At 45.6% G+C, this 13,359-nt stretch overlaps 1 protein-coding gene across 1 annotated transcript in view; it reads right to left on the bottom strand.

The window, feature by feature from the left end:
* The window catches only part of Pfdn1 (prefoldin subunit 1), a 29,322-nt gene extending 16,260 nt beyond the window's left edge, over window positions 1–13,062 (bottom strand). The window contains exons 1-3 of the mRNA XM_084588978.1: window positions 12,927–13,062; window positions 12,592–12,758; window positions 9,436–9,520 (exon numbers count right to left, since the gene is read on the bottom strand). Coding sequence (XP_084445104.1) covers window positions 9,436–9,520; window positions 12,592–12,758; window positions 12,927–12,962 — 288 coding nt within the window. The 5' untranslated portion in view covers window positions 12,963–13,062. The remainder of the gene's footprint in view (window positions 1–9,435; window positions 9,521–12,591; window positions 12,759–12,926) is intronic.
* Window positions 13,063–13,359: the final 297 nt, after the last annotated feature.

Genomic DNA, 13,359 nt, shown 5'->3' with positions numbered 1-13,359 from the left:
GACTTGGTACTGAAAAGAACGCACCCGCTTAGTAACGCAGCGCATGGTTTCGCCGCGTCGCTAGAGCATAAGTGGGTTGGACCGTTCGAAGTTACGGCACGGACCACGCCACTCACCTACCAGCTGCGGTTGTTGGCGAGCGGTGAAACCGCTGGTCCGGTGCACATCACAGACTTGAAAGCTTACCACCTTCACAAGGACGATAACTGCGAAGCGGGGAAAGCTCAAAGCGATGCAGCAATCTCCCCCAAAGTAAGCCGTACAGGTAGCAACCCGGTTCACAACCGACGCTATAATCTAAGGCCAAGGTAGTGCACTACTTTGTCTAACGTCTTTGCTTCTTTCAGAATGCATTCTGATAAGATTTTGCAGCAGCCAGATGAACCACCGTCGCTGGGGCGGGAAACCGCACCCAGCGCATGGTTCAAGGAGGGGCCACTTAAACAGGGGGTACCCCCTAGTTTGTAGTGGTTTATGGCCCATCATTGTGACCAGTGCGGCCATGCTGGCCGTCTTCAACGAGTCTGGATTGGAGCCCGTTGCCCAGGCCTGGAGTACAGGCCTCAGGAAGCCAGGTGTGCCCGGGGCGGAAACGCCTGCTGCAAAGGGGTACCCCAGTGCATCCAGCACGGCGCCACGTGGAAAGGGGTCAGCAATGTAGAGTAGCAGCTCAGGGCCGCTGCCAGGCGTATCCGTGGCCGAGCCCAGCTGCGCTGTGACCTCGAGGATGTGGCCGCTGCCAGAGAGGGGCCAGCCGGAACAGTCCCGCCATGCCTGCTGCTTCTCCCGTCCCACGGACCAGCTGAGATGGCATCCCGCCAGAGCCAGGCGACAAGCCTTCATATTTTACGCCGACCCGGGCTCAGACATGGACATGGCTCGGCTGTTGGCGAAGCCCGGGTCGGACGCTGAGGGGGGAGAAGATGTGGGGCCCTGCGCCACATATCTGTAGGGCCCGTGGCGCGCCGCGCATTCGAAAGCCGCGCCACTTCCCAATGCTCCCTGCGCGCTGCCTGTTTCCCTCTCCCCGCTCGTTCGGGAATAACCGGTCCCGCGCGAGGGGGCTATAAAGGAAGGCACGCGCCGTCGTCTCGCGCTCTTCGCTCCTGCTCTTCGTTCCTGCTTCTACGTTCCTGGCGCTTCTCCACGGAGACGACCCCCTGCCCTCCCGTACGACGACCCCGCACCGCCTTGGACGGCCCCCTGTGAGATTAAAGATGATTGTTACACGGCCCGCAGTGTATTTGTCGTGCGCATCCCTCGGGCAGAGGATTCGCTCACAAGTTTTCTTCAAGACCTATACTCCGTTTCATACATCATGTGCAACACATGCAACACTGCCAAAGCTACAGCTTTTGTTTGCGCTCTCCGAATCCGCTATGAAAAATAGTGCCTACTCTTTACGCGAGGAAATAATACTTATTTTGTCTGCAAGCATAATACATCTTACATTTGCCATAAATTTAATAAAGAGCACCTTTTTTAGGGAGAAAGGATCAGATTCAGTGAATTTGATTGTTCTTTATGTCGTTTTCGTTCGTGTCGCATTTTTGCTGCCCCGTAACCTTGCCAGCTGTGTCACTAGATGGCGCTGACTGTGCCCTCCGCGCTGCGAATCTCTTTTTGAGAAAATGGTTCTTCGGTGCGCATTTTTTCTATAAGATCCGCATTGCGAAGATGTCTAGGCATGCGAAGCAAGTTATTGCAAACGTGTGTGCTCGGAATAGAGCCCGTTTCAGCAGGAACCACTCGGCCACATAATGAACGCGTAGTGATACGCCCCCTTTTGTTTTCATGCGGACTACCTGCGTAGCTGTCGCTGCGTTGCACCTGATGTATGAAACGGAGTATAGGCTGCTACTTGTAGGATCCTACTTGTTTGTTATCCTTAGGTTGTCACACTGGAAACAGAACAAGGCACCATGTAATCTGCAATGACACTGCCACTCAATCATCACGGTAGTCAGGTCATGGTACTTTTTCACAAAACCCGTACATGGTTTCATGTCACTGACTTGCATTCAGTTGACAAACCTAAATAACTGATTAAGTGCTCTGATATGGCGATGGCAGTGAACAAATAATGCTTATCTAGAAGGCAGAAAGGACAGGTTGTTTCCTGGTATGCAGAGGCTAGTAAACTAGTGATGCAGTATTTAAAAGTCAAGTACTACTTATTCAACAGTTTCCACCACAGCATCATGCCTCGCTTCCCTATGTTGTTAAAGGGGTGGAGACACCAATATTATGGTTTGCCGGTTCCTTGTTTATAATATTTCTTATTACTCAGGAACATGATTCATGCTCGAAGATTTATATGTACAGTGAGTAATTTAATATTTCATTATTTCTGTGAACAATTTTTGGTTTCGGGATGCCGAGTCGGACAGCCACTGTATAGGAAGCTTGACAATTCAGCCTGGAATGTGGGCTCACAAATATGTGACACACATACTGCTGCACCATCTGCTCTCGCACACTTGTGATGTCCAATTGCAGGCAAACAAGCAACGACAAAAAGGGGAATGGTTAGCTGCAACAGCTAGGATTCCAACTATAAACCATCTTCATCCGACTCCAATGAGGACGTTGACTCTGATTTTTTAATTTTTTACGGCAGCAGCGAGGACGATGAAGAGCGCGGCTCTATTCACAACCCTGACAATCATCTCATATTTGATCAGCTAGGCAGCAGAAAGAAGAGGCAAATGCCATGCCAGAGGTCGTCAACAACAATGAAGTTGAAGAGAGGGTAAGATCAACAGTCTGGCATGAGTCTGAGCTGAAGTGCATCAAGCGGAGCATGCTCAACTTCTCCCAAGTCTAGTAGTTCTGGCCAATAGCCCAAACAAAGTCTATCCAGTAAGTGCTTTAAGCGTCGGACTAAGGGAACCTAAGGAAATTTACTGGATCTCAGAATCTGCTGGGCAGAAGTCCAGCGCACGCTAGTACCAGTACAAAGGCATGGTGGTCACTGTATGAGCAAAGTCCGGATGCCTTCAACACTCAAGCTTGACCCAGGCTGAATGTCTCCTTTACAGCTTGGCATGACAATGCGAAGCACTTTGCACAATGCCAGCATGCTTGGCGAGTTCGGCAATACGCTGAGAAAAACTAGCAAATGAGCGATGGTGCACGGCCAATAAGGCTCGCTGATGTGTCAGCTGCTTTCTAGGTTTTGTAGGCTTGCCCAGGCTTGCTGCTCTTCGTATGTCACTTTACTGTGGTATGACATCACTAGAACTTTTGTTGCGCTCCCAACACAGTGACGTCAACAGCGATGCGTCTCGATCACGAGAACAAGTTTTTAGGCTCTCTTTGCAAGCCAATTAAAATTTATTTCACACATTTGTTGTGCCCAACACTTGACTGTTGAGTGCCCTTGCATACAGGAAAGCCTCAAATTTTGGTGTATCAGCCCCTTTAATCTCCTAACCTGAGTGAGCATAGCTCCTACTCACAGCCTGCTAGCTATGCCTTGCACGCCAAGAATACGGACCTTTATCGGTTAAAGCTGAATTTAAGAAACACAACAGGCCTACTTTTTATTAGCTTAAGCGAAAAGACCAACCCCTAACTGCAATGTACAAGCTTTATGAGACCTTTAGTGCAACAGTAAGAAAGACTACTGTTGGTTTTCATATCGGGGTTAATCACAGAGTACGGATAATCAGTATTAGCAAAAAGAATTGACTATGAGTAGTTCTGTCAGACCAATATAAAAGGTCATCAGTAACAAGCCAATTAGCCTAATAAAACTGGAGCAATTCATCTTATTGGCATAGAGAGAAAACGACAAATAGAAGATGTAATATGCTGTAAAAGCACATTCGCCACTAAAGGCACACTTTTTTAAATATGCACTCTAAGCCCCCTCCCGAGCAGCGTCAAGCAATGGTACACATGCCATACCGTTCACAGCACACACTGTGTGGAGAAGGTAATGTAGCACTTTAAAAAATTAGTAAAGGGTGTGCAAATATTAAAATTGTTTAATATGAATCGTATACGAATATGGGGAAAAAATGCCTTCAAATATCTAATACAGCTGCACATTTTTTTTTTTTTTTTTCCAGTTTGAAGTGGTTTATGTTTGCAAAACCACTGCAAAAATGAATTTTGAACCCTCATAGTCTCAATCTCATCAATCTCTGTCAAGATTTCCTTTGCGGTGGTAAAAAAATAGTAAGCGTGATGCTTTGCCAGCTCTGCCTGCTTCAAAATAGTCTTTGTAAAGTTTGCTCGATGTTTTCCCATCAGCACACATGACCTTGAGAAGAGATGCAGACCTTGACGTTAGCACTGCCATGTGAAAATTCCCACTAAAGGTACATGCAGTGCCTAAGCTAAACAGGTCCCACCTCCTTTGTTTTTCTTTTTTTGACAAATGAAGCACTGTAAATTTCAAGTGCAAGGTTTCAAAAACACTAGACTTCGAGCATGCCAGCAGACTGCAAAGCTGCTATACTATGAAGTACTGAAATCATACTGCGTCAGACAAGGTAGCTGATCATGTAAAAAAGCAGAGTGAGGCCTACTCGAAAGGCTGAATTCGTCTTTGCTATGTTTTGTAGCAAAAGAAATAAACATGGCGACAGGCATAGAGTAATACCAATACTTCTACAGCCTTTCGGGCAGCTATAAAGTTGTGGATATTTATCTGTTGCTCCTTGGATAAGACGATGGAATTAATCAGAACATTGTAGCTGCTGACAGCCATCCCAATTTTGATATTAATTAAGCATTATTATTGATATTAAGCTCGTTTTGCTCCATGCGGTGTGGGCTGGGCAATATTGTTGTTATATTTCTCTTTTTCTGCCCAAACTAATTTATGTTGATACACATTGTTGTCCTTTCAATGGTTGAACAAGATACAGCCAGTAACTCTGCCCTTTTGACAGAATTACAAACTTTTTCACAAATAAACCTTTCCCATAAAACTAAATGCAAGATTAATAGAATCATAATACAGGTCCGAATTCATACAATTTAGAAAAATTCTAATGCCCCACCACGGTGCACAGTGGTTAAGACGCCCGACAACTATTCCAGAGTACACGAATTCGAATCCGACCGCCGCTGACTGCATTTGAATGGAGGCAAAAAAAAAAAAAAAAAAAGAATGGCATTCATATGCGGTGCGCTGACAGTGCATGTTAACTCTTTCGTTACCATGCCTATTGAAATCTGACACCGGTCATCGATGCTTTAAATTGCCGATTTCGACATGTTGGAATAGCGTCTCGTTCACCTAGCGCTCGCTCCCAGTGGTTAGTCTAGGCAGTGCACTTGACGAATTAGTTTCCCACTTCGGCGATGTTATGATTTTTTATGGATCTTTTTGAGAACTAATGTGCATGGGTTGTTGCGAAAGAGGGCATGGCGGCTGCGCTTGAATAAAAAAATCCTGCCACTCGTGGTAATGTAGCATTTACATCAACTTTTTATGATGAAGAAACTTCCAACAAGTCAAATATCGAATCATTTTGTTGACTTTGTAATCTGACGGTGTTGAGTGGTGATATTGACACGAAAATGGCCCCAGCTATTCACTGGTGAGCTTTGACTCTGAGTCCGGGTGGTTCTACTAAAACACATTTTTGAAGGTCTGCCACATGTCCAATATGTATACCCGCCCTTTACAGCCAGATTTCAGAAGTTTTGGTTTGCTGCCTCACGAAAAACCAGGAACTGCTTCACCGCATGGCATGAGAACTAAGGCTGTTTTCACCTGCAGTTTTTCTTTTACGTAGCTGAAGAACGGCATTGTACAGATAGTTTATTTTTTACACAGTGCTCCTGGGTCATTGATTTTCAAAATGTATATTCTATATTTTCTTTGTTAATAATGCGTCTGTAGATATAGTGCCTTCTCTATCTCATTTTTATCAACTCACAATAAAAATGGCAATTTGCTGATTTTTTGTGTGTTCTCTAGTAAATTGTTTGCTTTGTAACTGATTTTTTTGGAAAGAGTATTCCATTATATACATTTTTGTATGCTGCAATGAGTGCTGCAGTATTATTTGCACTGGCAAATAATATATTCCTGGATCTATGAAAAACAGCCATTTTCTCGCGATAATGAAAGAGTTGCAGATCCCCAGGTGACACCTGAAGAGAAGGGAAGAAAGTGGGATTGAAAATGTAAAAAGTGAAAGAAGTGCCGTAGTGGATGGCTATAGAGCAATTTCAGGATTGAAATTATTCCACAGCCATCCACTACAGCACTTCTTTTACTTTTTAACTTTCAATCCCACTTTCATCCCTTCCCTTCAGGTGTCCATGGAGAAGTGTGACAGATACTGTGCCTTTTTTTTCCTAAAAGCCAATTAGAATTCAGAAGAGTTGGGAGGCATGTCTTTGGGAAGAGGTTAAAACCTGCAAAAGCTAAATCCCGCGGTTAGGATGGCTGCGGAAGTGAGATGACGTTTTGGACTATGAACTCGCATGCGAAGGTAAAACCGCAGAAGTGGTAGTGCACATGGTCAGAACATATAGCTTGCACCCGACGCCACGGTTACTTGAACCAAACATAGCTTTGGCAGTGGAAGCCAAAACAGATTTGGTTTGGTTCATAGGGTTTTAACATAATAAGCAACAATGTCTATCCGGAAAATTTTAACCACTTGGGGTTCTAATAGTATGTGGAAACCGTGCATTTTGCCGCCATCGAAAAGCGGCTGCCGCAGCCAGGCTCGAACCAGTGTCCTCCAGATCAGCCGTCAAGTGCCCTAACCACTCATCCACTGCAGCGGGGTAGGACAGGTTTCGATAAGTAGAACACAGAAATGTGCATCGTCTTCCAATGCTTTTGGTTCATCAGCAAGGTGGCTGCTGTGATGTCAGTGCAAGCTAAGTCAGCAACAAATGCAGAGCTCCTGATGTACACAAGATGGTGTTTTCTGATGCATTGACTTAAGGTTTATTAGTCTAACATCCCAAAGTGACTAAGTTATAAGAAAAATTGCAGAAACACTAGATAATTTTTATCACCTACATTTTTTAACGTGCACTAACATAGTATGGTACACAGGAACCTACTCCTTTTCCTCCATAGAAATGTGGCCGCCACGAATGAATCAGAGTCGCTCGGCTTTCTAAGTTGAGCACCCTAACTACTAAGTCACTGTGTGTGTGGGAGGAGAGAGAGGGAGAGAGGGGGGACTTATGAAGGCTGGCGATTCCTGTAGCACTGCATGCAGCCTTGTGCTACCCACAGTTGGCATGTCACAAAACTTGTCTTGACTTTCTGACACCACCTCATTTATATAACTGCGTGCGTGTGGGAGTTACTGAATCGTACATGCAGATTAAAGGTCCCCTGAAAGGGGTCACCAAGGAGGATAAACAACGCCATAACACTGTTAGTTATTGAACCAACCATCATTCTCCCGCAAAAATTTTCGATCTAGCTTCTGCAACACCAGAGATATCGGCGATTAAAAATGACCCTTCCAATTTTCCCTCTCAACTCGTACGCCGAAGGGAGCCATAAAAAAATAAAGAATACAAGCAAGTTCAAAGCTCCGCCCAGACATACGTCACTTCGACAAACTTCCGGTTGCCGTGCGCTCACTCGCTGGCGTACTCGCGTCAACCCGTCCTCGCTCGCACACGCCTGAGTTCGCCAGTTCGCACAGTGACGGTTAGTGTAACCGCGAACCCGTGGTTACCCTATGTTACACGGCGGACCAAACCATGGTTACACCACTAACCGCGGTTATCGCAAACCGAGCTTGACGACCTCGGTTTGCGTCGTTAACCGAGGTTATGACGGCGTCTGTTGACGGAAGCTACTCGTCGGCGCCCGAGTGCGCGAAACGTACGAGCGGGTCTGCTTCACAAAGTTATTAATTTGCCCACTGTATCACGTTTAAAGATCGATGTATAGATTATGGTGCCGCCCGACGTCTTCGATTACGGCCGACAGCGCTACGACTGCGTACTGAAGCCTTGTCGTGCCTGCAGTATCGTTTGAACGACTTGTTACTGAGCAGAACGTCACAAAATGCGCGGCCTTAGCTATGAAAGTACACGAGTTTGCAACGCTTGCAGCACGGGATGCCGCGAGCAGGCTGAGGTACATTACACAATTACCGCGGGGGTGGGGCGCGCGAGCGCGGCGAACGACTGCGCCGTCCGTGACCGTCCCTAGTCGTCGCTAGGCCTAAATTGTTTCGCTTCGAAGCCGCGGCGGTTGACGCTTTGGAACATGATCAACGCTGTCGTAAATCGTCTACTTATGAAACCCTTATAGCGCCTTATAGCGAATCATTTCCTGCCATAGTAAAATAATTATAGGATTAACTCTGCCGACGCATAGCTAGTACGAGCAGATCGGATCAGCCGAAATGCACCAGCGGCAGCTGGCTTGAGCAGAAACTAGCTTGTATCACGGCTATCGCTCTTACCAGCAATTTGCTGCTGGTCAGCGATCCTCACGAGGGCTTCATACTTGATATTCGGCTCAGTATTCCATACGCCAACCAATTTTAGCATGCTTTATTTCGGACATCGGTGCTAACGATCCGCCGTGTCGTTCGCGAACGGTATGCGGGAGGAGGGGCCACAGCGGCGGTGTTTACGGCGGTCGAGGAGGTGCTGCCATCGTGCGGTGCTTGACCGTGCTGTTGACGCCTCGTCGGACAACACTCCGGTACTCCTGAAACTACGCTATATAAATAAGATATTTGTAAATGCAGCTTCGTTCTGCCGATCCCTGCGCCGCTTCGGTTCTTGTACTTAATGGGCAATGGCCATCTAACCGATAAGGGCGGCGAGCTGTGTAACAGCCCGCACAGAGTTGTTCGAGCAGCGCACGAGCAGACGACTTTCGCAGCTACTGGAAGTGTGTCCGTGACGTTATGGCTGCAGTGGCCGCAGCGAATGGCAGCTTCTAGCAAGCCTTGCCAGTCAACTTACCCGTGACGTCACGGGTCAAAGAAATAGTTCCATGCAACACTGCCAAGCGACATTCTCTCTGCCCGCGAATTTCAAAAAACGCTGTTTTTAAAAATTAATAATAAATCGCTGGCTTTGTTTACTTTGCGTTAAGGCTCAAAAGGATGTATTCTACACACTCAACACGTTTGTCAGTGCCTTCTTGGGGGCCATTTCCGTGGACCTTTAACATTCTGTAAACCCAGCTCAGCATTCAGTCAGGGCTCACCAAATTTACACCACATTCTCCACCTATCAGGTGCCAAGAAAAAATACCATCAGTTTTGTATTAAAACTTACACTAGGGGGTGTCTAAAGCAAAAACTGTGAAGATTCTGAATACCTGTCTTTATTCTGCAAAATTAAGTGCATCCCTTTCAGGCAAGTTACGTATCCCTCACAGAAGCCAAAAACAAACAAAACCTTGCGACATTTTTCAATAACTTAGCAATTATGCTGATGTCAACAAGTTAGTACGCTTCAACCTACCTCAAGGCTCTTGATCTTTTCATTGCAGGTCGTCATCTGCTCATCTAAAAGGCCCATGACTTCATCAAAATCGGCTGCCACGAACCTGCAACAATGAATAAAGTAATGAAATTGATGTTCGCATAATTGCTGGCAACACTCAGTCAAGAAGTTTGGAGTACTGGGAGTACCGTAGTGTGACCGCTGCAACACAAAACATTCCCTAAGCTCCTCCAAAAAACATCATTCCAATCTGCATGCTTTCTTTAGCACCCATTTCTTGCCAAAAAAGAAAGGAAAGCAGATCTTCGCTACACTGAAACCTACACATGCGAAAATAGATAGCAGTGACATTTTGCACTACAGTGTGTGACTTTTAGCATAGGGCAAGCGATAGATGTTACTCCTTTTTTTTACCTCTGTCAATTTTCCCCCCTTCCTGTTTCCCTTTCACATGGTGTGATCCAGGTATCCACCCACTGTAACACTGCCTATTAAACACACAGGGTCGAGCGAGGTGTAGAAGATGGGCATAGAAAGGCAAAGGAAACCAAATTAGGACTCAAGGGGAGTCTCAGTCTCACTGTTCAGTTTCCTTTCACCATCTGACACACAGTCACACATGCATACTGAGCATCCACAATGGATTTCAATGGGTTTGACAGCCTTTTACAGCCACGCGTCCCATCCAATGACAATGAAGGTTGCACGAGATGCTTGCGACAGGCTGGTCATCTGATCTCAGGGAAGAGCAACCTCTGGCTAATGGAAGCCACATACCATACAGAGCTACTGTGTGTGCACAAAGTTCCAAAAGTTATACCTTAACTAAAGCTTCCATGCCTGGCAGCAGTACAGTATGAAATCTCGGCATGCACACTTAAAACTGTTCCCACTGCAGCAATAATGCAGCCCTCTACATCGGAGAAGCAATACGGTAGGGTTATCACCTCAGATGACTTGGGACAGACTAGCAGGAAAGCAATCAGCAAGCTCAGATTATGAATGCCAATGCAGTGAATGTGGAATGGAGGTAAAAAACAAATTGTGAAATGGCACAGCAAAAGACCAAACATGCAAAGTAAATGCAAGGCACACGAAAGCCATGCTGCACTCTAATGAGCTGCCATTCCACAACATATTACCAGCTTATTCAGCTTCCCACATTGATGAGCCAAGAATGCCTCTCTGCAATCCTAGTGTATACATAATCGTACTGTTTACAGACACCCTGCACTTTGTCTCGTGCAATGCAAGCCAGCAAGTCTGCAGTGGACAGGCTCAGAGCATGGCTGCATTGCTATTTACCATCATGTTATACCCGTGTCATACGGGCATTGTAAAGGCACTTGAATAAAAAGACACCTTCCCAAAAAGAGTTTCATCCGCAAACACACGACAGAGTTAATCGCCTTTCCAGAAGCGGTCTTTTCTGTAAGCAGAGATAGCCGATCTCTTTTACAGCTAGAAAGGAGTACCCTCCAGCCCAGTGGACACCAATGATAATAATTTTAATAAATAAACAGAGCAAAAGCGAATTTTCATGTCGCGTTTACACATAATAAATAAGAGTTTTATGCTTTGCAGAGGGTTAACTAGACACAATAATGTAGTTTTTCTGCAGCACTCTCGTAACCAGTTCAGGATATCACGTGGTGACGCAAACCGCTGATGCGTATGCGCGCCATCTTCTTCAATTTAACGTTTGTGGACATACTGTAGATAAATTTACTATACACAAAGTGAAATAACACATGTATTTGATTTATACGTTTCGATAAGTCGGTTTATTCTGAGTGGTTTTGTTTCAAGATCTAGTGCCAAGCTTTCGATAGCGTCCTCGGTAGGAAACGCTAAAAAGAGATTGCCAGCGCCAGTGTCTGCTACGCAACTTCTTTCGAATTATAGTCTTTAAACTCGATAAAAGACCGCTTAGGTGAAAGAGTTTTTGCTTGCTCGTGTGACACGGGTATTAAACAAGCACATTTTAAACAAGTACTAATATCCTGTTAACTGTGCAAGGACCATGGTAGCATCACAAGCCAACTAAACCAGGATTGTGATGCTACCATCTGTGCCCATTGACTAATGTGACAACAGCACAGGAAAGTAATTAAATCAGACTGTTCTGAGGGAAGCTCGAGAGGTGGAAAACACATGCTGCTGGCTGGTGCTCCCGCTCCACTTCTTCAAAGTGACGCTTCCCTTCCCAGTCAGCTTGCAGCGAGGCACAATGAAATGAGCATTCAGAACTTGAGTGGAGACTACAATTTGCGCACTGCAAGTAGCACTGGCCCGTTGGGTAAGTGGCATATCTGGCAATGCCATTTTGGTGTCATAAATGTGCCACAGATACAAGGTTATTGCTTGCCGCCACGTGAGCAAGCTGAACTTTTACAATATAACCTTCGGTATGACACCATCATGGCTGCAAGGCATACCATAAAAATGTCACAAAACCAGCCACAGTTTCAACTTGACCTAATATTTTAATGGAACAGTGCCAAGTCAAGAAATCTTAACACAAAAGAAGTTACAAATTTTGTACTTTTGTATGAAACTAGTGCAAAATTTTTATGGTAAAAATTGATACTAAAGTCATAAAGCCATGATACAAGCACACTCCAGGTGTTCCATGCCTGCGTCTCTTCTCCTGAGCTCATCTGCCCCCATTATAGTATTTTTGCACAAACATTGATCAAGCGGGCACTCAGCGAGTGTTTTTTATAACACATTTCTCTCACACTCGGTCAGCTCTCTCAAGATGCAAGAACTGAGCTGATTACCCGTGTACCTTGAAGAGGTGATGATAGGCTGGCAATCCAAACAGGAGACCGTGCAAAGGGTACAAGATGCTAAATTTCTAGCCACAAGCTGGGATTCGGTTTCAGATCATAAAAGTAATGGTGCAATGCACTTTCGTGCGGTCTGCCCTTTTTCTTCTTTACATGCTCGTTACTCTCGCCACAACGGTACTCACAGTGCGGAGACAAGGCGTGTTGCACAAATTGATTTGGAGCATCTAAGATTATTTCTTTTTTCCGGGTTACCAATTAAGTGTGTACAATTACAATGGTAAGCTTACACAGGTGACCACCATTGACTGCACCCATACATACGCCGCAAAGAAAAGCACCATCTCACGAGGTGCTTAAAAACACATAAAGGCACACCTACATTCTTCCGACAGCTTGATACATTTTTGTCCCGGGTGGGGCCTCGGAGATCACTTCGCCTGTGCAATAGGAGTACCTGACCGACTTCCTGAGAGTCTCGATCTGCATGTCGGCTATCCGCAGACGCCTCGTTGTGTCGATCATTTTCATCTGCAGCTCTTGAAAAGCCTGCGAATGACACATGGTTCCGGCCCACTCGACACAAGCAAACAATCTCGAGAAATTTCCTACGTTTTAGTGAGCTGAGTAACTGCGTGGCAATAATTTGAGTTATAATGTGATCTCTTGCCAAAAGAAGTGCCAGAATTTCAGGAAAAATTGGATTTAATTCCCTACCTTTTTTAGCTCCATGTCAACTGGAGTCGCAGCCATTTTGCTAATGCAGTTGGCGATGCGGTTCTGCAAACCAGCCGAGGGTTGCGAAGACTACATCGTCTGCTACAAGAATTTCTCGGAAGCTCGAGGCCACCAGAGCGCGGTCGAGGGACGATTACATTATTTTTGTGAGTAAAAAATGGTGTTGGTAGAAGGCGGCAGAGAGGGCGAGCTAGCTGCTTGGGACAGGGGCACTGGATTTAGCAGTGTAATGACAAAGAGTGATTATACCGCGATTTTTTTTTACCGCTTATGCGACCGAGCCTTGAGCGAGCGTCATAGCTCATAGCCAGCGCTCGGCGGTTGAAATGAAACCGAAACAGACGAGGAAAGGAATACAATTATAAATAATTTTGCAGTCCTTTTTTTTTTTCTTTTTTACTGCGGTAAGGAA

Source organism: Amblyomma maculatum, chromosome 1 (assembly GCF_055883805.1).
Source record: "Amblyomma maculatum isolate TAMU_Amacu chromosome 1, ASM5588380v1, whole genome shotgun sequence".
Classification (NCBI taxonomy): Eukaryota; Metazoa; Arthropoda; class Arachnida; order Ixodida; family Ixodidae; genus Amblyomma; species Amblyomma maculatum.
This window is presented reverse-complemented; position numbering and strand designations above follow the sequence as displayed.